A 27,958-nucleotide genomic window follows, 5' to 3' on the forward strand; every position below is an offset into this window, starting at 1 on the left:
TGTGTGCAATCAGACCTGGCTGTCCGGCCCTCATGTGATCAGATCTGTGCAAACATATAAGCATTTTATGCAAGTTTTACCCCCCCTTCCCCTGGCATACCACATGTGTTGGGGGAGCGGGGGAAGCAACACACGTGTGAGACACATGCACCACGTGTGTTGCTATTTGCAACTCTGCAGTCGTGGGGGCACTTAGACAAATTTCACATCCAGCTTGAAAGTAATTGTCTGCTGACTGTTTTCGTGCTAACAGTGTGAATGGCCACACATTTTCTCAGTGCAAAAGCGCAGCGGTGATTGAGTGTTCGTGTGTGTCACCTAGAATTTGGCCGACACCTGCCACGAGAGGGATCGAATGTGTTTCACAGGGCACACTCTGTCTTTCAGCCGCTGGTCTTGTGTGCAAATAGTTGTAGCAACAGTATACGATGGTGTTGGAAGCAGCTACGATTTTACACCGCATTGCATACGATTCCTCTTCATGCAGCAATATGACCACATTCGTACTATGTGTGAAGGGGCCCTAAAGCATGTCATAAAGCTTAAAACAATAAATTAGCTTCTGTCCAAGACCTCAGTAAGAATATTAATTTGTAAATACTGTTTGCCTCCTGTGAACCAGGTTTTCCTACTAAAATAAGTTCAAGTCTGAAGTTAAGAAGAAATTAATCTAAATTTTAGCTTGTGAATCAATATTCAGAACGTGAACAGCTTTACAATAAGATGGCTATTAGCTTTGTTTTTCCTTTTTTGCATAGTTAATTAAAAAATTTGCTTTGACACCTTCTTTTTTCCACAAATTTTCTTTGTTGTTGGATTTGGCACTTAAGGCACCAAACTCAAACTATCTCTGGAGCTCAAGGTGCAAAGAAAAGCCAAAGTTTGGGCGTGGCTGTTGCTATTGTCACCAGGGGCGAATAGGAGCACAGTTATTTTCAAATTTTAAATCTTGTGATCACAATTTTAGCCACTTAGTCACTTCATTCTTTGAAAAATGAACACATCTGTTTCAATGTTTTTACCTGTATTTTTGCGAAAATGCAAAAGGAGACTATTTTAATGATTTGGTGATATTGTGTCTACAACAGACAAAACAAGAATAAAATATTTTGTTCTTTCACATGGCTCTGCCAACAAGACTCAGCTAACAGGATTGTTCGTGAGTTAATGGGACTGAGCTAACAGGTGTGTTAACTGGACTGTTAACGACCTAACATGACTTATGACAAGCTAAAGGTGAGCTAACTGGACCTAAAGAGCTAACAGGACTGCTGTATAAAGAACTAACGGGACAGATAACAAGCTAACAGGACTGTTAACGAGCTAAGAGGACTGCTAGCGATAATGAAGTAATAGGAATTAAAAGTGCATGCAGTTTGCTGTAGAAATGCAAACAACAGACAAAGGATTTAAGTATTGTATACTTTAAAAAAAAAAATTAAAATATTGTTTAAAATTTTGTGTCATCTTGGTACAAATCTGCTTTTGTTGTGATTTGGGGATTTAAAAAAAAAAAAGATTGTTGTGAAATCTGTGAGTTCTGCATGAAACACTGGAAACACTGTTCTTTTTTCACCACAAGAGGCAGAATAAGGTCAACAAAGCTCACAGAGAGAAAAAGAGCTCTATGACAAAGCTGCATTTGGACTTTTATTACGTAAAGTGTTGTATGGTTACAGTGATCATGGAGCCTCTTCCGCTAGCTAACGCCTGTAGCTAGCTTGACTTTTTCTCCAGTACATTTACGGCCTGATTAAGTTCACAATCATTTTGCTTTTTCTTGAGCTTGTTGTTGGCCTTTTGTGCTTTTTCTCAGTATTAAATTCTCATTTCCGTGACTTCTGATAAACAGTATTTTTCTGACTTGCATGTTTCTTTGTTTTAAGCCCTAGAACACATATGATGATGTCACAGTGAACGCTCTGTCACGCCTGAGGTCATGTGATCTCAAAATCTCATTTGTGAAAAGAATTTTGTCAAATCAGGCTAAATTTCAGACTAGCACCATGATTTGAGATTTAACAAGAGATGTGAAAGAGATTTATGATCGATGTATTTCACACCAGCAGTAGATAAATGAAATATTTCTGTACATATGGATTCCTAAAGCTGATGATTATGGCAGTATGTGATGAAACTCGTGTTTGTGATGTACGCGTATTTGTATATTTGAAAAATGTTTGGCTTTGTGATAATTTTGTTTTTTACTTTGTAAAAGAAGAAGTTTTGAAACCTCAAAATCTGAAGGCAATGTCATTATATTCTTGAGTTGTAAATTAAAATACTGAACTTAATTAAAAAAAAATCTGACAAATAAATGGGAATCTTAAATTAACTAAGTAACATCAAGTTCATATTTAAATTTTTACTTCAACCATGAGCATAGTCACATTTCATTAATTTTCATTAATATTCATAATATTTCATTAATATTTTTTATTTGGCTGTGAATCAGTAATATTTTTAAATGAAAACAGTTGTCATTTACAGGAACAAAAAATGGGCTCAAATTTGTGCTAAAAAGAACGTTGTGGACATGTTTCTTTGAATTTCGTAGCTTTCAAACTAATTATTATTAATATTATTATTATATCCTCATGTTGTTTCTTTTTCTGTATTTAAAAAAGCTTTATTGGCATGACTGTTAAATTGATATTGCCAAAGCTCTTTGGTCTGTTTGAAAAATAAAGGCTGTTTAAAAAGAAAAGAAGAAAAAAGCAAATTGCTTTTTTAGTTTTTTATTAAATAACATTTCATGTACAGATACAAAAGCGATTTGTCAGTCCAGGCAGAAACCTTTCATTTAACAGCGTACAAACTACGAGATGATAGTAAGTTATGAAAGATAATAAGTCAAAATGATCACCTGCTACTAGTCGAAATGGTCAGTTACAGTAATGAGATAGGTGGAGAGACGTGAAATAGTGAGTCATAAGATGACACAAAAATCCATCTTTCTGAGTCTTATGTTAATGCAACATTTAATATATTGTTCTATACGAATAAGTGAATAATGACATAATTATGGTGCTGATGAAGGAGGCGTAAAGTGTTCCAACTCTTTTCAACCGGCAGAAACGACATGCCTGAAAGTTCCAGCAGGTGGCAGTAAAGAAGAGAACCAGAACAGCAAGAACCAGATCTCAAACCGCCGCCGGAAGTGTCACGGCAGCCATCTTACTACACCCAACAGTTGTGACTTCCTGCAGCAGAAGAAGAATACACTCCAGCTTAAATAACACATGACCTGTCATAAACAACTGCAAAACATCAGTTGATTTTGTTTTGGGTTTTTGTTTTTTTGTTTTTTAATCATTAAGTCAACTTAAATCTTTTCTGTTGGATCTCAGCGGTGTCAACGGCTGAACATGTAGTACTGTGGCTCAGTGGTTAGCACTGTTTCCTCACAGCAAAAAGGTCTGAGGTTTGATTCTGCCCCCATTAATTTTCTGAATGGATTTCCTCTGGTCTCCTCACCCCATCAAAATCAAACACATTACTGTCTGCCCTTTTTGTCTGCCCCTGAGCAAGGCAGCATCTCTACATCTGGAGTTGGTCCCCAGGTGCCAGAATGTGACTGCCTACTACCCCTAGTGGCTGAATTGTGTCTAGCTGTAATTAAGATGGTTAAATGGGAGTGTCCATGTATGAACAACAAGAATAAAGACCTTTCTTCTTCTTAACAAAATCCATTTGTCACGTAGAAGAGCAGTCAGAAAAGCACATACCTCCACCCAGACTGAACACTGGATCTGGACCAAAGCACACCTATGGATGGACAGCCATGGGATCCACTGTTGACTTTTGAACCTGATCAAAGAGAAAAGATCTAAAGCTTGGTCCACCTCTTGGTCTGGATCTGTGCCAAAATGACAAGGATTCTTTTTTGGATAACTTCACATTTAAATTAAAGTGTAATTACTGACATAATTGTTTTAATAATGTATTGATTGATCGAAAAACATTTGATGTTATTATTCCCTGAGGTGGGAAAAGCATAGGACTGATTCCAACCCTTGTTCCAACCCAGCTTGTGTATACAATAACTCAATAACCAATAAGTGTACCATCTTTTCCATTGCCAACATATCAGGACATGTAACGATGACAAACTGACTCAAATCTGCTGAACGTTGATGCAGTCTACCATTAGAAAATGCAGATTTATTCGGCCAATGTAATATCCAACCCGTTGAAGCACCTTCATGGGAGCTAACAAGTTTAGCTAGCAAAAAGATGTGTGGCATGGAAAAACCTGACGTTGACAACTATGTAACCTAATATGTAACAAAATATACAACAGATCAGAAATGAAAGCAGAGTAACACAATAAGTGGAAAAGATGAATGGGACAAAAACCTAACTTTTCTTTGCTGCAAAGATACAAAACCTTTTGAAACCTTTGAAATACGTCTTTCAAACCACGTACTGGACTCCGCATTGTAAGGAAGTCAATGCGTGCTCTTATGCCACTCGCTGGACAGCTCATGAATGTGCATCCATATCAAATTATGAATTTAATATTTAAAGGCTCTGAAGGTGTAACATACGTGCTGCTTTTAAAGAATCCAGGGGAGTCATTTATAAAATATTGCTTAGGATTCATAGTGAACACAAACAAAGGCAAAAATAATGTTCAATCAAAACAAAACAGACTTATAAAAGTGTTCATGCGCACACCTGATAGATAAAAATCCTCTTTATAAGTCACAAACTGCTTTGAACTGTGCGACAGATGGATGTGTCTCTTATCCCGCCCCCTACACGCTCACATTCAACCACAAATGGTCAATGCAAAACACCTCATGAATATTCAAATGACCTGAAGCCGGAACTTATCAGGGAAACTGACAGGAAGAGCAGGAAAAGAAACATTTCTGGAACAGAAATTGAGCCACTTGAGTGTGATGGCAGCAGTGGAATGATTTAAAAAAAAAAAAAAAAAACATTAAATAAGCAGAGCAAGTCTCAACACTAGGTGGTGACAGTGAGTCCTCAAGTCATAACAACCTTGATTATGTTTCATCTTAATTTTGACGTTACGCTCACTTACAGAAATCATTTTAACAAACTTTAAGAAGCTTCGACAAGCTCACTACAAAAACTAGCACGGAACTCTCCAATTAACAGAATAAGTAGACATTTATTATTATATTTTTCTCAGAATCTTTTGCGCTGCTGTGACATCACAGCGCTGCCATCTTTATTAAGATGAAATCTCTACTATTGAAATGTGAGCAGCAAAAATCGCGCGTGGGCCCGTTTTAATATACCACTGCAAGAAGAAAACTAATTGTTTCATACCAATGCCAGTATAGCAGGCAGGAATGTCACACCTCATCCAAATGATGGCGAAATCTATGAACGTGTCATGACTCATTCCGACAAGGCGTTATATGTGTAATGCTGTCAGTCACATTTTGATCCTGTTCGTACGCTGTGTACTTTGTTTTTATAATTCACAATGCATACATTAAAATTCTTTTTGTGAGTGTGCAGTTATAAACCAGGCCAGAGGTTTCTGTGGATTCAGGTTTGGGTGTAGTAAGATGGCCGCTCAGTACTCCCGGTCTAGATTTGTTAAATTATGACCAAGAAAAGAGAAACTTTCCAATTAACAGAATAAGTAGACAATTATTTATTATACAGTTTTCGCAGAATCTTTTGCGTTGCTGTGACATCACAGCACCTGCCATTTTTATTAAGATTTTTTTGGCATTTGTGCAGGAGAATCTCTGAGTCACATTTTGAGAAGTGTTATTTTAACACTGTGTTTAACTTTGTTATGTTTGTGTTGTTTCAAATTGCTACAGGTGCAGTTTAACACTTTGTGTTATTTTAAGTGTGTCCACGAGTTGACGCAGAAATGAATAAAAGGAGTTCTTGTGAGTGACACATGCTGTGAACATCACTGAATGAGGAATTTTAGGTCAGACCTATGAAAAGGCAGGAGTGTTAATTTTAACACTGTGGGAGTTGACCACTGAGATTTTTGCAGTGCTGGTGTGGAAGACGTCACGTTGTGCCTGTCAGTCAGCCCGTCCGAGTCACAAAGACTCATCAGCAACGTCAGTGTGGTTTGTTTGTTTGTGTTTTTTACACTCTGAAGTCACATTCAACATAAGTGGTCATTAATATCACACTTTGCTGTGTGTCTAGTTGCCATGGCAACACCTGCTTCCTGTAGTGATACTATTTCTGTTTTCATCTGATGTCAGCTTTTCATATGCAGATTACAGTGCTAAAAACAAAGTGCACGTAACCACACATGTATTACATTTACACGTGTACTCTTCTGCATGTAATTGAGTTTTTTTTTAATCAGTGAGGTCCAGCACGCTCAAACCAGCCCTGCTGCTTTAAAAAAAACTTCATCTTTTCTGCACTGCCTCACATGAAGCTGCTTCATTAAATGTGTCGTTTTACCTGTTTCAGCTCTGACCCAGGTGAAGCTCTTTCATTAAACCTGTGTTCTTTTTTACCTGTTTCAGCTCTGACCCAGGTGAAGCTGTTTCATTAAACCTGTGTGTTCTTTTTACCTGTTTCAGCTCTGACCCAGGTGAAGCTGTTTCATTAAACCTGTGTGTTCTTTTTTACCTGTTTCAGCTCTGACCCAGGTGAAGCTGTTTCATTAAACCTGTGCATTCTTTTTTACCTGTTTCAGCTCTGACCCAGGTGAAGCTGTTTCATTAAACCTGTGTGTTCTTTTTACCTGTTTCAGCTCTGACCCAGGTGAAGCTCTTTCATTAAACCTGTGTGTTCTTTTTTACCTGTTTCAGCTCTGACCCAGGTGAAGCTGTTTCATTAAACCTGTGTGTTCTTTTTTACCTGTTTCAGCTCTGACCCAGGTGAAGCTGCTTCATTAATGTGTGTTCTTTTTACCTGTTTCAACTCTGACCCAGGTGAAGCTGCTTCACTAAACGTGCGTGTCGTTTACCTATTTCATTTCTGACACAGGTGAAGCTGTTTCATTAAACCTGTGTGTTCTTTTTTACCTGTTTCAGCTCAGACACAGGTGAAGCTGTTTCATTAAACCTGTGTGTTCTTTTTACCTGTTTCAGCTCTGACCCAGGTGAAGCTGCTTCGTTAAACGTACTTGTAGTTTTATCTGTTTCAGCTCTGACCCAGGTGAAGCTGCTTCGTTAAACGTACTTGTAGTTTTACCTGTTTCAGCTCTGACCCAGGTGAAGCTGCTTCATTAAATGTGTTCTTTTTACCTGTTTCACCTCTGACCCAGGTGAAGCTGCTTCGTTAAACGTACTTGTTGTTTACGTGTTTCAACTCTGACCCAGGTGAAGCTGCTTCATTAAACGCGAGTCGTTTTACCTCTTTCAGCTCTGACCCAGGTGAAGCTGCTTCGTTAAACGTACTTGCCGTTTTACCTGTTTCACCTCTGACCCAGGTGAAGCTCTTTCATTAAACCTGTGTGGTTTTTTTACCTGTTTCACCTCTGACCCAGGTGAAGCTCGTTCATTAAACCTGTGTTTTTTTTTTTACCTGTTTCACCTCTGACCCAGGTGAAGCTGTTTCATTAAACCTGTGTATTTTTTTTTACCTGTTTCAGCTCTGACCAGGTGAAGCTGTTTCATTAAACCTGTGTGTTTTTTTTTTTACCTGTTTCACCCTGACACAGGTGAAGCTGTTTCATTTAACCTGTGTTTTTTTAACCTGTTTCAGCTCTGAACCAGGTGAAGCTGTTTCATTAAACCTGTGTGTTTTTTTTTTACCTGTTTCACCTCTGACCCAGGTGAATCTGCTTCATTAAACCTGTTTTTTTTACCTGTTTCACCTCTGACCCAGGTGAAGCTGCTTCGTTAAATGTACTTGTCGTCTTACGTGTTTCAACTCTGACCCAGGTGAAGCTGCTTCATTAAACGCGTGAGTCGTTTTACCTCTTTCAGCTCTGACCCAGGTGAAGCTGCTTCGTTAAACGTACTTGCCGTTTTACCTGTTTCAGCTCTGACCCAGGTGAAGCTGCTTCATTAAAGGTGCGTGTCATTTTACCTCTTTCAGCTCTGACCCAGGTGAAGCTGCTTCGTTAGACGTACTTGCTGTTTTACCTGTTTCAGCTCTGACACAGGTGAAGCTGCTTCATTTAACCCGTGTGTTCGTTTTACCTGTTTCAGCTCTGACCAGGTGAAGCTGCTTCATTAAAGGTGCGTGTCGTTTTACCTCTTTCAGCTCTGATCCAGGTGAAGCTGCTTTGTTAAAGGTGCGTGTCGTTTTACCTGTTTCAGCTCTGACCCAGGTGAAGCTGCTTCGTTAAAGGTGCGTGTCGTTTTACCTGTTTCAGCTCTGACCCAGGTGAAGCTTCTTCATTTAACCTGTGTGTTGTTTTACCTGTTTCAGCTCTGACCTAGGTGAAGCTGCTTCGTTAAAGGTGCGTGTCGTTTTTCCTGTTTCAGCTCTGACCCAGGTGAAGCTGCTTCGTTAAATGTACTTGTCATTTTACCTGTTTCAGCTCTGACCCAGGTGAAGCTGCTTCATTTAACCTGTGTGTTCGTTTTACCTGTTTCAGCTCTGACCTAGGTGAAGCTGCTTCATTAAAGGTGCGTGTCGTTTTACCTCTTTCAGCTCTGACCCAGGTGAAGCTGCTTCGTTAAAGGTGCGTGTCGTTTTACCTGTTTCAGCTCTGACCCAGGTGAAGCTGCTTCGTTAAACGTACTTGCCGTTTTACCTGTTTCAGCTCTGACCTAGGTGAAGCTGCTTCGTTAAAGGTGCGTGTCGTTTTTCCTGTTTCAGCTCTGACCCAGGTGAAGCTGTTCATTAAACGTACTTGTCATTTTACCTGTTTCAGCTCTGACCCGGGTGAAGCTGCTTCATTTAACCCTGTGTTCGTTTTACCTGTTTCAGCTCTGACCTAGGTGAAGCTGCTTCATTAAAGGTGCGTGTCGTTTTCCTGTTTCAGCTCTGACCCAGGTGAAGCTGCTTCATTAAACATACTTGTCATTTCACCTGTTTCAGCTCTGACCCAGGTGAAGCTGCTTTATTTAACCCGTGTGTTCATTTAAACCTGTTTCAGCTCTGACCCAGGTGAAGCTGCTTTGTTAAAGGTGTGTGTCGTTTTCCTGTTTCAGCTCTGACCCAGGTGAAGCTGTGGGCCATTGATCGACAGTGTTACCAGACCATCATGATGAGAACGGGACTCATCAAACACGCAGAGTACATGGACTTCCTGAAGAGGTGAGGCAGGAAATTGGAGCTTCTGACAGTCACCTGATGCAGGTACATTCACCACATTGTTTTCGGGTGGAAGTGGAATTGTTTTCGGGTGGATGTGGAATATCAAATTGGGCATTTTTTCTGAAATTTTTCAACGACAGATGAGCACCAGCTGAGGTTTAGAAACACGGGATTGCTTGCTGAAACAAAGCATGTTTCAGATTTTGATTCAGTTTCACCAGTCTTAAAGAAAGTTAAAGTACTGTGCAAGTCTGAGAAGCTGTTAATCTGCTGATGTTTGATCTCTCGCAGCGTTCCGACCTTCGAGGGTCTTGCGGAGGAAACACTCAGCAAACTGGCCGACGTTATGGAGGAGGTGAAACATTCACACCAATCACTTGATGTGCAGCCACACTCTTTTATTATGCAAACATACTGAAACATCAGAAGGGTCAAAGTCACCTTCTTCCCCTCTGCCAGTCAGGAACACAAGCCACAGCACCATCGCCTGGTGAGGAATGGTACAGACTGTAGCTGCCAGTCGACTCATCCCTCAGAAAATAATCTGATCAGGAATTTCTTTGTCAAGTCAGTTATAAAGAAAATATAATGGTAAATATTTAGAAATAGAATCGAATAGAAAGACATGCAGGTTAGATGAATTGGAAACTTTATAATTGTCCAGGTCTCCTTTGCAAAAGAGATCTTGATCTCAATGGGACTAACATGGTTAAATAAAAGTTAAATTAAATGCTGCAACAAAACCCGTTTTTGTCATTGTTCCTGAAAGATGAAATAGTAAAAGTTACATCTGTGCACAGTGTGACTTAAAGGGTACGATCCAATAATAAAAAAATCCATACAAACAGACATTGCAAGTATGTTTACTACTTTTAATCTTTTAAATTGGATTTTTAGTTTCTTTTAAGTAGATTTAATCTTCTCTGTAGTACTTTAAGATGCTTTGATATGCTTTTAGAACACGTAAGGTATTTTTAAAAATCTTAATCAGATTTTCACTGCTAATATAGTTTAAATTGGATTTAATCAGGGTATAAAGAATAAGATTTCAAATGGATTTACACAAAAATCAGACTGTAAATTGATTTAAACCAATTCAATCACATATTCACTGTTTGCTGGTTTTTCATCATTTATCCACTGAAAAACTGCATACGAGGTCTATTAGAAAAGTATCCGACCTTATTATTTTTTTCAAAAACCATATGGATTTGAATCACGTGTGATTACATCAGACATGCTTGAACCCTCGTGGGCATGCAAGAGTTTTTTTCACGCCTGTCGGTTACGTCATTCGCCTGTGGGCAGTCTTTGAGTGAGGAGTGGCCCACCCTCTCGTCGATTTTTCATTGTTTAGGAATGGCTCAGAGACTGCTGCTTTGTTTGATCAAAATTAGGCAAAATAAGGCACAACTGAGTGGACACCATTCGATAAATTCAGCTGGTTTTCGTTAAAAATTTTAACGGCTGATGAGAGATTTTGGTCTGGTAGTGTCGCCGTAAGGACGGCCCACAGTGCCTGACGGCGATCTGCGCTTCGAGGCGGCAGCGTCTCGCCGTTTCAAGTTGAAAACTTCCACATTTCAGGCTCTGTTCACCCAGTAAGTCGTCAGAGAACAGAGAACTTTCAGAAGAAGTCGGCATGAGGAGTTTATTCGGACATTCCATTGTTAACGGACATTTTGTAATGAAAGAACGTGCGGGCAGAGTCGCATGTCGGGCCGGACCCACCGCGGGGGGTCGCGACAGGAAAAACACCTCCGTTGGAAACCTTAACGGGCAAGTTGGAACATGCCCAAGCTGTTAAACAATTTCTCAGTTACTCACTTGTTGAAAGCCATCAAAAGCCACCTGAATTTTACAAATGGTTTTCAACACGGAGGTGTTTTTCCTGTCGCGGCGCACACAGATTCGTCGAGTCGTCACGGAAACGACTCGGCGAATTTGCGCGCACGTCTTTCATTACAAAATGTCCTTAAACAGTGGAATGTCTGCATAAAGTCCTCATGCCGGCCTCTTCTGAATCTTCTCTGTTCTCTCACGACATCCTGGGTGAATTAAGCCTTAAATTAGGATGTTTTCAGGTCGAAACAGGCCGACGACGGCGCCTGGAAGCGCTGCGCGACGTCCCGCTCCATGGGAAGTCCTTACAGCAACAGAAACACCCCATAATCTCTCATCAGCCGTTAAACTTTTCACCGAAAACCAGCTTAATTTCTCGAATAGTGTCCACTCGGATATTCCTCACAGGTCCAGAAAAAATTCTGATAAAGCAACGCGCGCCGTCTCAAGCAGCGTGTGAAACAAAGGAATTCAGCCGAGAGGGCGGGACCACATCTCACTCAAGGCCTGCCCACAGGGAAATGACGTCACTAACATGCGTGAAAAAACTCACGCATGCGCACGAGGGTTCAAGCATGATTGGTGTAATCGCACGTCATTCAAATCCAATAGTTTTTAAAAAAAAATAAAAAGGTAGGATACTTTTCTGATAGACCTCATATAAAGTTCTTTATTTGTATGGCATACTTTTTTCCGACAATAAAATTATGTAACTGATTAATCACAAAATAATTGTTCAAAATAATGGTTCTCTCCAGTATTTTTATTTTTATTTCTTGTCCTATTGAAGGAGTCAATACACATCAGCTTTGGTTTGTTTGGTGCTAATTTTATTCAGTGTCCCTGATGATGTTTAAATATGATTTATTTTAAATCTTTTACTTTTAGACTCATTATAAAGAGGGTGATTACATCATCAGACAGGGCGCCAGAGGTGACACCTTCTTCATTATCAGCAAGGGTGTGGTAAGAGCAACCTGATTTACTTTATTGATTCACATATTGCTGTACTGACACTAATCAGTAATATTGATCATGCTCCCACCAGGTGAACGTGACCAAGCAGGATTCAGCCAATGAGGAGCCAGTTCACCTGCGAGAGCTTGTCAAAGGAGACTGGTTTGGAGAGAGAGCACTGCAGGGGTGAGGTCCTCCACCCTGTTATGAACTTTAAATCACAAAAAATCTGAACCCTGGACTTACAAATCAACTCTTAACCTCCTATATACAAACACGAAAACCGCCAGTCCCCTGAATCTGAATCCTGAACCCCCAAAATCCTTAAATGACACTTCAAGTAATTAAAGGTCACATCTTAAAGTGGGCTTCAGGATCTGTGTGGAATGAAGGTCTTCTTTGTAGATCCTTCATCTCTGCTCACGTCCAACCCTTTGATTCAAATCCTTGATGGCTAAGCCCTTAAACTCAAACCCAAACACTTTACTCCAAATCCTGAACTTTTCATCCCGAAAGTCAACTCGGAACTTTAATAATATCCATATATTTCTTAAACACAAACTTCTTCCTTGGGAAGTTACATTTTAACATTTAAGATAAAACGTACAGAACTTTTAACATCCAGAAATGAAAATCACTGTGACTTTAGAGTTCAGCTCCAGGACGCCTCCACATCTGAAAATAAGCATTATTTAATTTGAAATATATGTGCCAAATTTCATGCTTTAGTCACAAAATGAACAGTTGTTATAGAAAATTTAGCTAAGCTGCAACACTATGAGGAAAGCCACCAAGACACCCAGATAACCCAGAAGACATTATAGGCTTCTGTGGCTGTGATTGTAGAAATTGTGCACAGTGCATGTTTTGCATTTTGTATCCCAGTTAATACAGCTTCATGATGGAGTGGTATAGAGGAGGATTTTCTTAAAAGAAGACCTGAAAGTTCAGCTACAATTTGTCAGAAGGTACATCTGAGATGCAAACCTAGATTTGATGTTTGGTGAAAGAAAATCCTTCTCCTCTTTTGTATTTAAAATGCCATAAACAAATTAAAATGTGTGAAATACCAAGGGGCCTGATACGTTTTGGAGGGCACTGCGAGTAGCACATTAATAACAAGAGCAATCCTGAGATTTCTGACATCCACCAATCCGGATCCGGATCACCTCCAAATTCAGTGGAGTCTTCCATGCCCTAATATTTACCTGTGGTGAAAATGTGGTGGGAATCTGTGAAATAGTTTTAACATAATGCTTCAAAGCCTACATAAAGTGAAATCTTGATCCAGAATCTGGATCCGGATCCAGATCTACAAAATTTAATGGAGTCTTCCATGGCCTAATATCTATCTGTGGTGAAAATTACGTCAAAATCTGTGCAGTAGTTTTGACGTAACCCTGCTAATAGTTAGACAAACACATCTTTGGTGGACATAACCAGTAAGAAGCGTTTGTGGTAAACAGCGCCCCCTATGTTATATTGGAAGCTGTGTTTGTGGGCTTTGACTGTTTACACTATGTGTGTGTGTGTGTGATCCACAGTGAGGACATCAGAACCGCGAATGTCATCGCCATTGAAGCCGTCACCTGCCTGGTCATCGACCGAGAGTAAGACACGCCCACAAATGGTTACCAGCACAGGAAGTGACACGTGGAGCACGTGAAAAAGACAGAGGCAGTTCAGATAAATAAATGTGTGACCTCAATTAAATTAAAATATTCAACACAAAAAGTGGTTTGTGTCACAAGTGAGGGAAGCCACCAAGACACCAGGAACAACTCTAACGCAGTTCCAAGCTACAATGGCTGAGACTAGAGAGGCGCTTGTGTGTTTCTTCACCAGAATGGACCACAAAAAGAAGATATGATATCTGAGCGCGATTCTCTCCACGAAGCTGTGACTGCAGAACCAGGATGCAGTCAGTCCTGATCCTTCAAACCAGATCAAGAATGTTCTCTTTATATTCAAAATATTCACGTGTTGTACACAGAGAGCTTTTTAACATGTTTCCAGAACATTTGCGGCAACAGAAACCTTAATTAATTTCAGAAAGTTGTCAGATAGTTAGTGATTGCTGCCCCCTGCTGGTCCCCATGACTGACTACAGTATAACGCTGTCATAACGTTTTAATACTTCAAATTGCTTTGATTGCATATTTAATATCATTTAATCACCAGTAATGAAAAAATTTCAACGGATCAATCCTGACTGAGTTAAAAAATAGTTTCATTTTGAAATAAGTATATTCAATAAAATTACTGGATTTTACAGGCAAAACATAATCTGATCTGATTTATTTATTATTTATTTTTTAAAGAAAGCTTTCTCTCCTTTTCAAGTTTATATAAAAATGGCACAGACAGGTGTTGTCAAAATAAAAAATATTAAATGAATTATTTCTCTCTTTGGAAAGAAGTATTAAATGTATTAATTCTTATTGCATTGAAAAATGATATATTTACAGTCAGTTTTAAAATGTTGATTCTTATTCAAATGTATGTGGAAAAACTCCACATAGATTTTTTTAAAATTTGATTTGGGAAGCTCTGTTCTGATTGGTTGTTTGTTTTTTTTTTTTTCCTCAGTTCATTCAAGCATTGATTGGTGGATTAGAAGACGTGTCAACAGAGCCTACGAGGACGCCGAGGTCAAAGCCAAGTACGTTTAATGCAATCAGGTCATCAAGAATTTCACTTTAAATACACACAGGCACACACGTGTGCACGTCCATGTCCACGTCGATGTCAGTCATTCTGACATCGGTTCAACGTGTATCCTGCTGCCCATCAGGAGTGTTGCTATGGTAATTGTAAGTTAGATGCTTGTCCTCCCCAGCAACTAGAACTGTACAATGGAACTAGTAACTCAGTTTGAAAAGGAACTGTGGTGGAACTATAGGGACTTCTTCTAGGTCTCCACCTGGAGTCCTTGTTGGTTTTCAAGATGTTTCAACAGTTTAAAACTAACCAGATGTGGCAGGTGTTGCAGAATAAAGTTCTACATGGTTCTTACCTGGAAAACTGAGAACCTTCATCGACGTACCTTAAAGGTCAGGTTTAGGGGGCGGGGCTTGGAGCCCAAACAGCCATATATGCAGATACGATGTGCAAAAGCTTGTTGTGTTCTTGCTGTTGTTGCTTCTGTTGTCATTGTTGTTGCTGTTTTTGGCTGATGTTAAGTCAAATATAAGTTCAGGAACTTTTACAGTTTGACTCCTGAAATCATCAAAGCTTCATCCCCTGCACTCAAACATCACAGCAGCGTCTTTCCTTTTCACAGACACATGTTTTTGTCTGTGACTGGAACAGGACACCTGTCAGAGGCTGTGTCTTGCTGAAAGGCACTCAGGCAGTGTGAAGGTTAAGAGGATTTGAAAGCTGCGGTTTCTCAGTACGACAAACTATTTTCAGAGTGTCTATGTGTCGATGGAGGCTTTTGTTTCTACAGAAATCTGATATGGACACACACACACACACACGCACACACACAGTGTTGTTAGAGTTTGATTGAAACTGTCAGATTAAATGACCTGAGTCACTGTAATTTATATTAAAAAGACAATTAAAAAGTTTCATTGCCATCATTGAAAATATGAAAAGAGGAAAAAAAAGGTGATTTTTTAAAAATATGTTTGGGCTACTCGTCCCAACTTTGACACAAAATGCTAAGCGTGTCCTCAAAGCCTTTTCAGAAGCACAAAAACACCAGCTGGACTTCACAGTGACAAAAATGTAACATGAAAAGAAGCTTATTTTCTTTCACATTGTAAAACGTGTCACTTTGAGCCTCAGTAGGTCTGTGAGAGTGAGACTCTGTGTTATTCCAAACACAGGGTTTAAAACCTGAAGAGGAGGTGACAGGCATGTTAGGAGAGGATCCTCGGTTCAGTTCTGTATCAGACAGGAAATCACTGAAGCGCCCTTGTGCAAGACCCACAAGTTGTTCCCAGTGTGTTGACCTAAGTGCGGGGGCACGCTGAGTGTCTGATCAGCAGGAAATGGGTGAAAAAAGCGTGTGTCTGTGTGCATGTGCATGCATGCGTGCACATGCGTGTGTGTGTTTGAAGCACAGCCTAAAAATACAGTCCCACCAGCGCTGCATTCCTGCCCGCAGGAACCCCCCGGTTTGTTCAAAAGGACAAACCCGTGTGAGGATCTCCTCAGTCGTAGCATCGCTCTGAGCACTGCCACATGGACTCAAACATCCAGCAGCTTTTTTCACGCTCAAATCTGGCCGTTTTTCATTTTGTGCATCAGATTGTAGAACATTTTTGGGATGACCTGGACCCCTGAGGAGTTCTGTTTCTGGATTCGGTTCAGTCCTATTCTATTCTTGACCCATTAAAGCCACATATGCACAGAGCGCTGGAGGATCTGCCCACCCGGTGCCACCAGATCAGAACCAGGAGTTGCTGTCATGCCATCATTGTTCCTCACCATGTAAAGTGGGCGTGGACTTCTTCCTTTGAATCAGCTCTGTTACAAATGCTGTGCCGAACTGTTCTCCTGACAACAAAAGACTTGATCGATGTTCTTCTGCAGAATCAATGACCAAACCCAAAAATATTCCTTCTGAGGAAGAATGTTCAGATGAATGTTGTGAGTTTTCCGCACACTTCCTGACATTTTGTCCTGATAGAAGACATCATAATTAACATTCCTGTGGTCTGAACCCCAGCTGAGAAGAACCACGTGCAACTGAACTCTGGATTTGTGGATTCAGTCAGCCAGATTTGAGTAATGAGGGACTTGATTCCCATCACAGCCAGGCGGCACAGGGAGCAGCTGACTAGTCTCCCTGCTTCTCCCTCATCCTTCCCCATCACTTCCTTCTCCATCCAAACCACAAAGAAGTTCCCTTTCTTCCACGTGGTCAAATGCTGCAGGTGCGACAGCATCTTTACAAATCTCTGTGTTCAGAACCCGTTTTACGGTTCATCTTGACCCAGAGCTGCTGCTGCGGCGCTCGACGTGAAGGTGAAGTAGCTGCATCAATCTTTTTCCTGTTTGCTGACTATGTCTCTGTCTTTGGTCCTGACAGGTATGAAGCAGAGAATGCCTTCTTCTCTCCAGTCTGAGCTCAACGACTTCAACATCGTGGACACCCTCGGAGTCGGAGGCTTTGGACGCGTCGAGTTGGTATGACAGCATTACGGAACATCACAAAATCCCCAAAATCCCGCAAACTTTAGGTAGAAACTTGCAGTTATCTTTAATCCTGATAGGAACTGATTTATTACAACAAATCAGAGCTTCCTTAAATTAATCTTATTGAAATACCATCAGAAATTGACTTTTATTTGGATGTGGAGTTTGACTGTGATTGGATGATGCAGCACGGTGGACTGGATATCCCATTATTGAAACATTTTGTCTCATTTTGACAAACACGTGTATGTGATCATTTCTGCTGTGTTGGTGCGGTCCAGACTTCAGGTGTCAGCTGTGTGTCCTCTGTGATGTTTGCTCTATTTGTGGTAAGTTTCCAGTAAAGTATCCAAGCTGGTAATTGGAAACCAGTAGGCATGTGACAGTCTGACCACCCTACGCTCCAGGACTCCCCAGACTCTTTTCTTGGAAGCATCATGAGCCAAAGAGCCAAAACATTTCTGGTCAAACAGAATCACTTTTCAAGCTCCCGGTTCTGATCTTCACTTTGATCTTGTCTGTCTTCATTTTAGTTGCTGGTTTCTCTGTTAAATAAGTTAATGTTAAATAACCTAAAAATCTACACAGATGCCTTTTGAACAATATTTATATATTTTTTAAGTTTGTTAAACCTCCAGGGTGTGAGATAAATGAAGGGTGGGAGGTGCTGCAGCTCAGGAATCGGGTTTCTGTGATCTGGGAGGGCGGAGTTTTAGGGGTACAAAAGGTCAGAGGGGAAGCCTGATGGCGTGTTTGCCTAAAAGAGGAAGGAATCCCCGACAGGATCTCTCATCATTCCTCAGGAGCTATTTTAGGTCGCGTGTGAATTTGATCCGACCATAAACACGACTCACATTAGTCACACATTTATTTTCCATCCACAGTTATTTTACACAGCAGAAACTGTTCCATCGGTGGAATCGGTTTCAGGTTCAGGATAACGTGGTAGTGATAATCTGTTGAAGCAATTAAATGTGACTCAACAGGTTTTCCTGAAGATCTACTGGCTTGATGGTAGATTCCTGCTCGCACATGGTAGAGTGGACATGCACATGGTGTAAGTGGCATCGAGTGAATGTTTGACAGGATGTCATCAGGCCAGGATTCAGTTCTCACATCATACTGGATATGAAAAAAGACCACTGAGTGGCTTCTGAGATCAAGCAGAGCAGGGTCAAGGGTGATAGGACCAGAGGTGATAGGGTCAGAGATGATGGGGTCAAGATCAGGGGTAAGTAGTTTATTGATATACTTCTTCTGTTTTTCTTGTTGCTTAATGCTGACAAATTATTTATTTGTAGTCTTCATGATTCTGTATTTTTCTCTCTGTTTGAATTGCAGCTCCATCCAGAAATGGGAGTGGGTGTCTTCTTCTGCAAGCCTCCCATCCTGGACACCAGCATGGACTCCCCAAATTTCCTGTATATTTTTTATTGTCATCTATGTTGGTAGAATGGCCGAACAGAGGGTCACCCCTTTGGGTCTGGTGTGCTTGAGGTTTCTTCCTCTAATTATTAGAGGGAGTTTTTCGCTTACCACTGTCACCTGTGTGCTTGCTTTATAGGGGTTGGTAAGGTTAGACCTTATTTGTGTGTGAAGCGCCTTGAGGCAGCTTTGTTGTGATTTGGCGCTATATAAAATGTAATAAATTAAATTGAATTGAGATGTACAGTAGTGGTCAGAATAATAGTAGTGCTATGTGACTAAAAAGATTAATCCAGGTTTTGAGTATATTTCTTATTGTTACATAGGAAACAAGGTACCAGTAGATTCAGTAGATTCTCACAAATCCAACAAGACCAAGCATTCATGATATGCACACTCTTAAGGCTATGAAATTTGGCTTTTAGTAAAAAAAAGTAGAAAAGGGGGTATTCACAATAATAGTCGCATCTGCTGTTGACGCTACAAACTCAAAACTATTATGTTCAAACTGCTTTTTTTTAGCAATCCTGTGAATCACTAAACTAGTATTTAGTTGTATAACCACAGTTTTCATGATTTCTTTCACATCTGCGAGGTATGGAGTAAACCAAATTGTGGCACCTTTCAGCTGTTATTCCACTCCAAGATTCTTTAACAACTTCCACAATTCATTCACCTTTCTTGGTTTTGCTTCAGAAACAGCTTTTTTGATGTCACCCCACAAGTTCTCAATTGGATTTAGTTCCGGGAATTGGGCAGGGCCACTCCAAAACATTCATTTTGTTGGTTTGGAACCAAGATTTTGCTCGTTTACTAGTGTGCTTGGGGTCATTGTCTTGTTGAAACACCCATTTCAAGGGAATGTCCTCTTCAGCATAAGGCAACATGACCTCTTCAAGTATTTTGACATATCCAAACTGATCCATGATACCTGGTATGCGATATATAGGCCCAACACCATAGTAGGAGAAACATGCCCATATCATGATGCTTGCACCGCCATGCTTCACTGTCTTCACTGTGAACTGTGGCTTGAATTCAGAGTTTGGGGGTCGTCTCACAACTGTCCTGCGGCCCTTGGACCCAAAAGAACAGTTTTACTCTCGTCAGTTCACAAAATATTCCCCCATTTCTCTTTAGGCCAGTTGATGTGTTTTTTTTTTGGCAAATTGTAACCTCTTCTGCACATGTATTTTATTTAACAGAGGGACAAATAAATTAGCTTCACACAGGCATCTTCTAACTGTCACAGCACTTACAGGTAACTTCAGACTGTCTTTGAACATCCTGGAGCTGATCAATGGGTGAGCCTTTGCCATTCTGTTTATTCTATCCATTTTGATGGTTGTTTTCCGTTTTCTTCCATGCGTCTCAGGTTTTTTTGTCCATTTTAAAGCATTGGAGATCATTGTAGATGAACAGCCTATAATTTTTTGCACCTGCGTATACGTTTTCCCCTCTCCAATCAACTTTTTAATCAAACTACGCTGTTCTTCTGAACAATGTCTTGAACGTCCCATTTTCCTCAGGCTTTCAAAGAGAAAAGCATGTTCAACAGGTGCTGGCTTCATCCTTAAATAGGGACACCTGATTCACACCTGTTTGTTCCACAAATTGACGAACTCACTGACTGAATGCCACACTACTATTATTGCGAACACCCCCTTTTCTACTTTTTTCCCTAATAGCCCAATTTCATAGCCTTAAGAGTGTGCATATCATGAATGCTTGTCTTGGTTGGATTTGTGAGAATCTACTGAATCTACTGGTACCTTGTTTCCCATGTAACAATAGAAATATACTCAAAACCTGGATTAATCTTTTTAGTTACATAGCACTACTATTATTCTCAACACTACTGTACTGTAATAACCTCTTGTGAATTAGCATCACAAATACATGGTAATGTAACCATTCCTGTAGTTTGGCTAATCACAGTTGAGGAAGTGATCAGAAGTAGAAAATGCTATAGCTGCATTCACGTCAGCAGTAAGCGACAGAAAGAAACCGGATATTCCATTATTTTCAATGACAGTTTGATGTGCTGACGTTACAGAAGTAGAGTTCTGTACGTTAGAACAACGAGACACAGGAACAGTTTCTTTCCACAGACCATCACATTGATGAACAATTTAACCTGCCAGAAAACTCATTCATACCTCATGTACAACTTCAATCTGTTTGTCTGTTTCTCCTTTGCACACATTTTTATTGCACATTTAGTTTTATTTGCACATTTTTACTGTGAATTATTCAGTGTTTAGTATTTATTTATATGTGCCCCTACAGAGCGAGTGCAGCTCAAACTGGAGTCAAATTCATTGTATTCTTGTAGATACTTGGTGAATAAAGGGTATTCTAATTCAGATTCGGATTCTAATTCTGATAGAAAAAATTCCACCACCACCCCTGGCTGTGTCCACGGCAGTGGCATACCATGATAGCACTTGCTGTTAAAAGTTAAAAATTATCAACTTTTGCCTCTTACCGCTCTGTCAAGGACAAACCAGATGTTGTTTAATAGAACAGAATAGATGTTTATTTTCATTCCATTTCTGTAATGAAATTCTGGTGGCACTTTCCAAACAGCTACACACAAAAACAACACAGCAGCAGCTTTAAACAAAACAAAAAATAATGAACAGCTTCACAGGATGGAAAGATCTTCTTAAAATACCCCCCCAAAAGAAAAAAGAAGAAAGGTGTTTAATTTTTTCAGGTGCTTAATGCTTAGTAGGTATGACAGTTTTAGATATGCAAACAGACTATATTATTTATTGCACATGTTGATATCCGTTACTGAATGTCTGTGTTTGTGGGAGGGGGACTGGGTGGGGTGACGGAGGCTACAGTTCTGTGGAAAAAGCTGTTCCTTATACTTGTCTATGTCCTTATAGTGTGGTACCTCTTCCCCGATGGCAGAGGAGCAAACAGGGAATGTCCCGAGTGGCTGCTGTCTTTGCAGATGGCGCAAGCGCTCAGCATACACAGAGTCTCAGTCAGGAGCTCAGCAACTACAATCCTCTGTGCTGTCGTCACCACCCAGGACAGATCTTTTATCATTAACGAGGAGGAAAAACAGACAGCAAGAGATAAATTATTTAAGTGCAGAGAGTTGCTTGGTTTTAAGCAGATAAACATGAATAATTTGTGTGATTTTACAGAGAGGAATTAATTCATAACCGCCCAAAAAGTTAAGTTCTTAAGCTGCCATCAGGCCCAGGGTTTGCAGTGCAACACACTAAAGCTATTATATCTTTCAGTTAAGTAAATTATTGTCTGTGCCATTATCATTGAAAAATGACCACGCCATCACATCATCACCTACGTTCTGCCACTAGAGACAACAGAAAATCTGCTATAATGACCACTGTGATGGCTAAACCTACAGCTTATATTAGTTCTGTTAAATGTTGTGTTTTCTGTAACTTGTGATGCAGACAACACAATGTGTTTCTTTTTTATATTGTGTAGTTTGAAGGATTGGGTGAACTGTATTGTCTATTGCCTAGTAATGAACTACAGACTTAAATGAGTTGTTTTGCTAACTCCAACATATTACATATTTGCATATATACACACACACACACACACATTAATGGAGCCATGACTTCTGGCATGTCAGCTCATATAACACAGCGTGAGGGATCTAAGCGAGCTCACATATAGACCATTATGTCATGCTCTATTCATACCGCTGTGTTTACAGCCTGAGCAGTTTACATCTAAACCACCAAAGGAAGAAGCTGGCTCTAAGCACGGTTTTACTGAGAAACATAAAGAAGCCTTTTGTGTTTCAGGTTCAGCTGAAAAGCGAGGAGGGCCAAAACATTTGCCATGAAGATCCTGAAGAAGCGCCACATTGTCGACACGAGGCAGCAGGAGCACATCCGCTCTGAGAAACACATCATGACCGAGGCGCACTCTGACTTCATCGTCAGGTTCTTCATCTTCATTTTATGACAAATGTCTTCTTTTTAAACCCAAAGTAGCAGCCATGCCCACCTATCACCTGAATACAGAGGTGGGTGGTTGCCATGATGATTATGTACCAGTAGTGTGGTGGATGTGGAGACCCGCTGCACCATCACATGTGTCCAAACTGACCTGCTCTAAAGAAATGAATGCTTAAATACATGTTTTTAAAAAAAGCTACTGTACTTCTTCAATTCTTACAAAAATGTCAACCATAGTGTGAAAAACTGTCTACTCCCGGAAAAAATCTGACAAAATAAAACCTGTCAACAATAATTTCTAACAACCCTTTAATTTTGTATTATTTTCTAGAGATGATCAGTAAATAATATCTGTAAGTAATTAGGTCTCAGCAGGAGCTACAATGAGGTTTGGAGTACCTCAAGGGTCACATCTGGTTCTTATTGTAGTCTGTCCTACTTCATATTATTAGTCGTAGTACCGTATTTCCGGACTATAGGCCGCTACTTTTTTCACACGCTTTGAGCACTGTGGGCTTTACAATGATGTGGCTAATTTATGGATTTTTACAGGCTTTTTCATAAGCTGGATTGATGCTGAATTGATGTCAATTGATGCTGTCAATTAATTTCCTGAAAGCTGCGCTCCTCATGCAGTGTAAATTCACACACAGTGTAAATATAAGGTCTTACCTGTTTGTTTTAGTGAAGAAAAGTCCCTCTCCAGCACTTTGCGCCAGAGTTGTGCCGTCAGATCAGTTAACGGAGCGTAGCCTTCTCATCCCACCTTTCCCCACCAGTTGTCTGTCTTTGTGCAACAAATCGAAAAAGTCACAGTGCCTCATTAACGTCTCATTTACCACAGACTCCATCCGATCTGGCTGCACGGGATAAAATCTCAAGAAAAAGTTCACATTACTCAACAGAGACACTGTGCTTGCGCTGGATGACGTGCGCATCAATATTTACGTGTTACCTTCAGGGAAAAAAAAGCATTGACAGTTCATATTTAATTCAAAGTTAAAAAGTCTTTCTGTCTCATGTTACAACATGGAGACCCACGTCTTATAAACAAGTGTGGCCTATTTATGTTCAATTTGTTTTTTTCTTTTAAAAATTGGTGGGTGCAACTAATATTCAGGTACGCTCTATAGTCTGGAAATTACAGTATTAGGGATCCAGGCCCTGCAGGGCTGGGGATAGCAGTTGCAAAGCAACACTGTTCCCAGTCCCAGCGTGGTTGGGAACCCTATTGTTTTCATATTGTTTTTTTAGCTTTAGGGATCCAAGCCAGTGGAGCTGGGAACAGCGGTTACAAAGCAACACAGCAACACTTTGTTATTAAGATGATGTATTAAGGTAATTAAGTCCAATAACATGAAACATGGTCCATTAACAAAAAAATGAACAAAAAGATGCCTGTCAATTTTCATAGTACTTGTCACCAGAACCAAGACCTGACTACACTGCTTCACCACCCCACACACACCCCACCCCATAGCAAACACCCTGACGCCGTGCTACCCCGACTACATATATACAGTATGTAGGTCAATCTGGCACTATCCCTGCCAGATTGACCTACATACTTCACCAATGACCTCACTCAACGAAAGTCACTCCCCAGCCCCACCCCTACCCTCTCCATAACAACAAATCAGGTCTGAAAAGAGCAAAGGAGGATCAAGGCAAGAAAAGCGCCTGGCCCTGATAGCAACCCATGTGGCTCTGCAGCTCACAACTGCATTGTTACGAGTCACATATGGGGCTTGAACCCCATGCATACCTGCTGGCGGCCTAGTTATCATTATTATTGTTGTTGTTGTTGTTGTTACTGGGGAAGCAGGTTTTAAATGCTGTTGTTTTGTTCAGGTTGTACCGGACGTTTAAAGACAGTAAATATCTGTACATGCTGATGGAAGTCTGTCTGGGAGGAGAACTGTGGACCATCCTGAGGGACCGGTACAAACTGTTTATTTATCATTGTATATTATTTTAAAGGTTGTAATCTGATTATTAATCAATTTGATTAGTTTTCATACTATGAATGTTTCACTGCATGTGTCAGTTTTTAACCAAGCTGTGCTTTAATTCCAGAGGTTCCTTTGAGGATTCGACCACCAGGTTCTACACAGCCTGTGTCGTTGAGGCATTCGCCTATCTGCACGCCAAAGGTGTCATATACAGAGACCTGAAACCTGAAAACCTCATCCTTGACAGCAGGGGATATGCGAAACTGGTACCTAAACTTTTCTCTTCTCTCGAACCCTTTTTCCAAGCTAAGCCTGTGTCGATAAATACTGTCAGTGTACTGAGAGTCTAAAGTTCAAATGAACTTCTCCCGTGCCTCTGTAACAGTGCACACGGTGTCACAGCCACCACATTGTTTGTCCTAAAGCAGATGATTCCTGAAACATGGACTTTGTTTGTCTCAGCTTTGAGATGACAAATGCCAGATCAATCCCATCCTGACGTTCGATTTCTTTAGGTTGACTTTGGGTTTGCCAAGAAAATCGGTTTCTGTAAGAAGACATGGACATTCTGTGGAACACCGGAGTATGTAGCTCCAGAAATCATCCTCAACAAAGGTCACGACATCTCAGCAGACTACTGGTCCCTGGGCGTCCTGATGTATGAACTGCTAACGGGCAGGTAAGGACACAAATCACTACACGTCTGGCGGAGTACAGTGCAACTACGTATTTTACTGTCCTTGTGTTTCTAGTCCACCATTCTCAGGTCCAGATCCCATGAAGACGTACAACATCATCCTGAGGGGCATTGACATGATTGAGTTCCCCAAAAAGATCACTAAGAACGCTGCCCATCTTATCAAGAAGCTATGCAGGTAGGGGGCGCTGTGAGTGTTTTGTTTTTTTTTATTCCTTCCTGAACTCAACATGGACATGTTTTACCAACAGAGACAGTCCCTCGGAGAGACTCGGAAACCTGAAAAATGGAGTTAAAGACATCCAGAAACACAAGTGAGTGTGACCTGTATGTGTGTTGTGTGTGTTTGTGTATGCACGCGCCTGTGTGTCCATGCCTGTTTGTGTGTCTCTGTGTGTATGCATGTACGTCTGTGTCTACAACATTATAACATTATAGAGGTCTTCAGTGGTCAAATAATGTTGGAATTTTTACTGTACTGTAGCTTTGACGTTATTTTATTTTCAGCCCTTTTTACCATCCTGGTGTTTCCTGTCTGTGTATGGTTGTTATGGTACATTCACAAAATGGCTCTTTGGGTGAACTCAATTCAGTTATGTGCAGGATTTCCATCTAATAAATATATGTAGCTCCAACTCAAATAACACACATCCATGCAATATTATGTAATTTAATTGAGTTGGGACTACATATATTTATTAGATGGAATCCAATCCAATGAGTCAGTTTTTGAGTGTGACACTCAATCAAATGACTCACTGGATGAACTCAGTTGAATTATGGGCAGGATTTCCATCTAATAAATATATGTAGTCCCAACTAAATTAATTTAAATTATCTTGCATGGATGTGCTTTATTTGAGTTGGGGCTACATATATTTATTAGATGGAAATCCTGCTCATAATTGAATTGAGTTCATCCAGTGCATCAGTTTTTTGAGTGTATCAAGTCTCTGTGGAGGATCCTTGGGTCCTGCTGGAATGACTTTGTGTCAAGTGAATTGTTCCTTAGTGAGACTCAGTTGAGGAGGATCCTTGGAGTGGTGGATCCATGCTCCTAAACCTGATATACCTGATCATGTGGCCACAGTGCTGTTTTCTGTCAGTGTTCAGGTTCATTTGTGTCTGCAGTTCAAGCTCAAGATGGTCTTCCTGTGTGTGTTCAGGTGGTTTGAGGGGTTTAACTGGGAGGGTCTGAAGAAAGGAACGCTGACCTCCGCCCATCATACCTAACGTAAGTAGCCTCCTCAAAGGATCAGTATTCTAACTTTGTGGATCTTACTGGAGTTACATTGTCAACAGATGGATAATTATATTGACATTTACCTCATTTAGCTGATGCTTTTATACAAGCACAAAGTACTGAGTACTGCAGCTAAACAAATATTACATATTCTTACCTACCAAAGGGGGCGCTGCAGAAAAGGCTTGGGGATCTCTTTTTTACAGAACGTTGTTTCATAGAGATGTCCATAATCTTCCTTTCATTTTCCAGGTTTCTTCTCCAGTTGACACCAGTAACTTTGACAGTTTTCCTGAAGACACAGACGACCCACCGCCAGACGACAACTCTGGCTGGGACTACGACTTTTAGTCAGACGTCCTCCAGGGGCCAACGAGGTCCTCGGTGTGGTGTGGGACGGAGAAATCTGGAACCAAATCCTTTGGAACCGGTGTCCTTTTGTTTTTTGCCTGAAGCACTTTAATCGTACTGTGACCTCGACTGCATGTGTTGTTTTCATGCATGAGCGGTCTGTGTGGGAATCAACCCGTAACCATTTGTAGCCCTGTTGTGCCGTCCAATGATGTCATTGGTGCAGTGGAAGGTTGAAGCAGATGGAAACGAAGCCGATGTGTCTTGCTGTTCACACATTTCTGGAAGCTTCACGTGTCTCAAAACTCATACAATCCAAGTGTCGGCATTAAAATCCATAGTTCATCTTCTGGAACTTTAACAGTATTTCTACAACCGGCCCTATACAAAATCCAATGATCCTATAATTCAGAATGTGTTTTGAGTCATCTTGTATGTGATGGTACAAAAAGCCCCCCATTGTCACCCACTGGACATTGTTGCATTTCCTGTGGACCATCATTCTCTCTTTCCAGAACGGTTCCACCTCTGAAGGTTCTGTACAGGAGCAAGACAGGAATAAAAAGCATCTGCTGACAAAAATGACCCTTGAATAATGAATAGAAATGCCACAAGACGAATGTGAAGTGTGTCAAACCTTCAAACAGCGAGTCGACAAATCACAAACGAGTCTCTGCCCACCTCCAAAGCCGCCTCAATCACCAGAAGTGCCACAACCGAGGTGCAAGTCACTCTGGCTTTTACGCAGGTTTAGCCAACCAGTAGAAGTACCAACACAAGAACGAGAAGACTTGCAGGCCTCCAAACACTGCCTCAACTTATCCGTGAAGTGCCGCGACCAAGACAAGGACCTCCAAGCAACACCTTCATGGACAGCAAGGTCCAGAACCTTTGCCAGGCTCCAAACCATGAACTAGCCAACTTCTGGAATACAGATATGGGACAAAAAAAAAAACATCCCACATTATGGTAAATGATAAACATACTAAATTTCTGCCATGCTTTTTCATGGGTGGTCCTCAGGTGGACACCAGGAGCAACTTGGGGGTCAAAGGCACATGAGACAAGTACTGTTCTTTCATCTTCCCCAATGAAACATCTGCGTTGAAGCGTCTGCTACGATAATGGGCTGTTTTCCATCCGAGGCACCCTGATGTCAGCACTCAAACCTGAGAGAATTGTCCTCTGTTCTCCGCCTTCA

At 40.7% G+C, this 27,958-nt stretch overlaps 2 protein-coding genes across 2 annotated transcripts; both read left to right on the forward strand.

Annotated features, from left to right (window-relative positions):
* The first annotated feature begins 5,549 nt into the window (after window positions 1-5,549).
* LOC117530620 (cGMP-dependent protein kinase 1-like) lies at window positions 5,550-14,636 on the forward strand. The gene is made up of 11 exons (XM_034193504.1): window positions 5,550-5,560; window positions 6,722-6,732; window positions 6,838-6,848; window positions 7,005-7,015; window positions 7,062-7,072; window positions 9,054-9,183; window positions 9,475-9,538; window positions 11,914-11,991; window positions 12,074-12,168; window positions 13,527-13,592; window positions 14,572-14,636. The coding sequence occupies exons 1-11, from the start codon at window positions 5,550-5,552 to the stop codon at window positions 14,585-14,587; spliced, it is 504 nt and encodes a 167-aa protein (XP_034049395.1). The 3' UTR covers window positions 14,588-14,636.
* A 7,750-nt stretch (window positions 14,637-22,386) lies between these two features.
* Window positions 22,387-26,798, forward strand: LOC117530689 (cGMP-dependent protein kinase 1-like). The gene is made up of 8 exons (XM_034193566.1): window positions 22,387-22,499; window positions 24,366-24,455; window positions 24,591-24,732; window positions 24,982-25,145; window positions 25,219-25,341; window positions 25,415-25,477; window positions 26,330-26,397; window positions 26,659-26,798. The coding sequence occupies exons 1-7, from the start codon at window positions 22,396-22,398 to the stop codon at window positions 26,394-26,396; spliced, it is 753 nt and encodes a 250-aa protein (XP_034049457.1). The 5' UTR covers window positions 22,387-22,395; the 3' UTR covers window position 26,397; window positions 26,659-26,798.
* The last annotated feature ends 1,160 nt before the right edge of the window (window positions 26,799-27,958 follow it).

The sequence above is a fragment of the Thalassophryne amazonica genome, chromosome 18, assembly GCF_902500255.1.
Source record: "Thalassophryne amazonica chromosome 18, fThaAma1.1, whole genome shotgun sequence".
NCBI lineage: Eukaryota > Metazoa > Chordata > Actinopteri > Batrachoidiformes > Batrachoididae > Thalassophryne > Thalassophryne amazonica.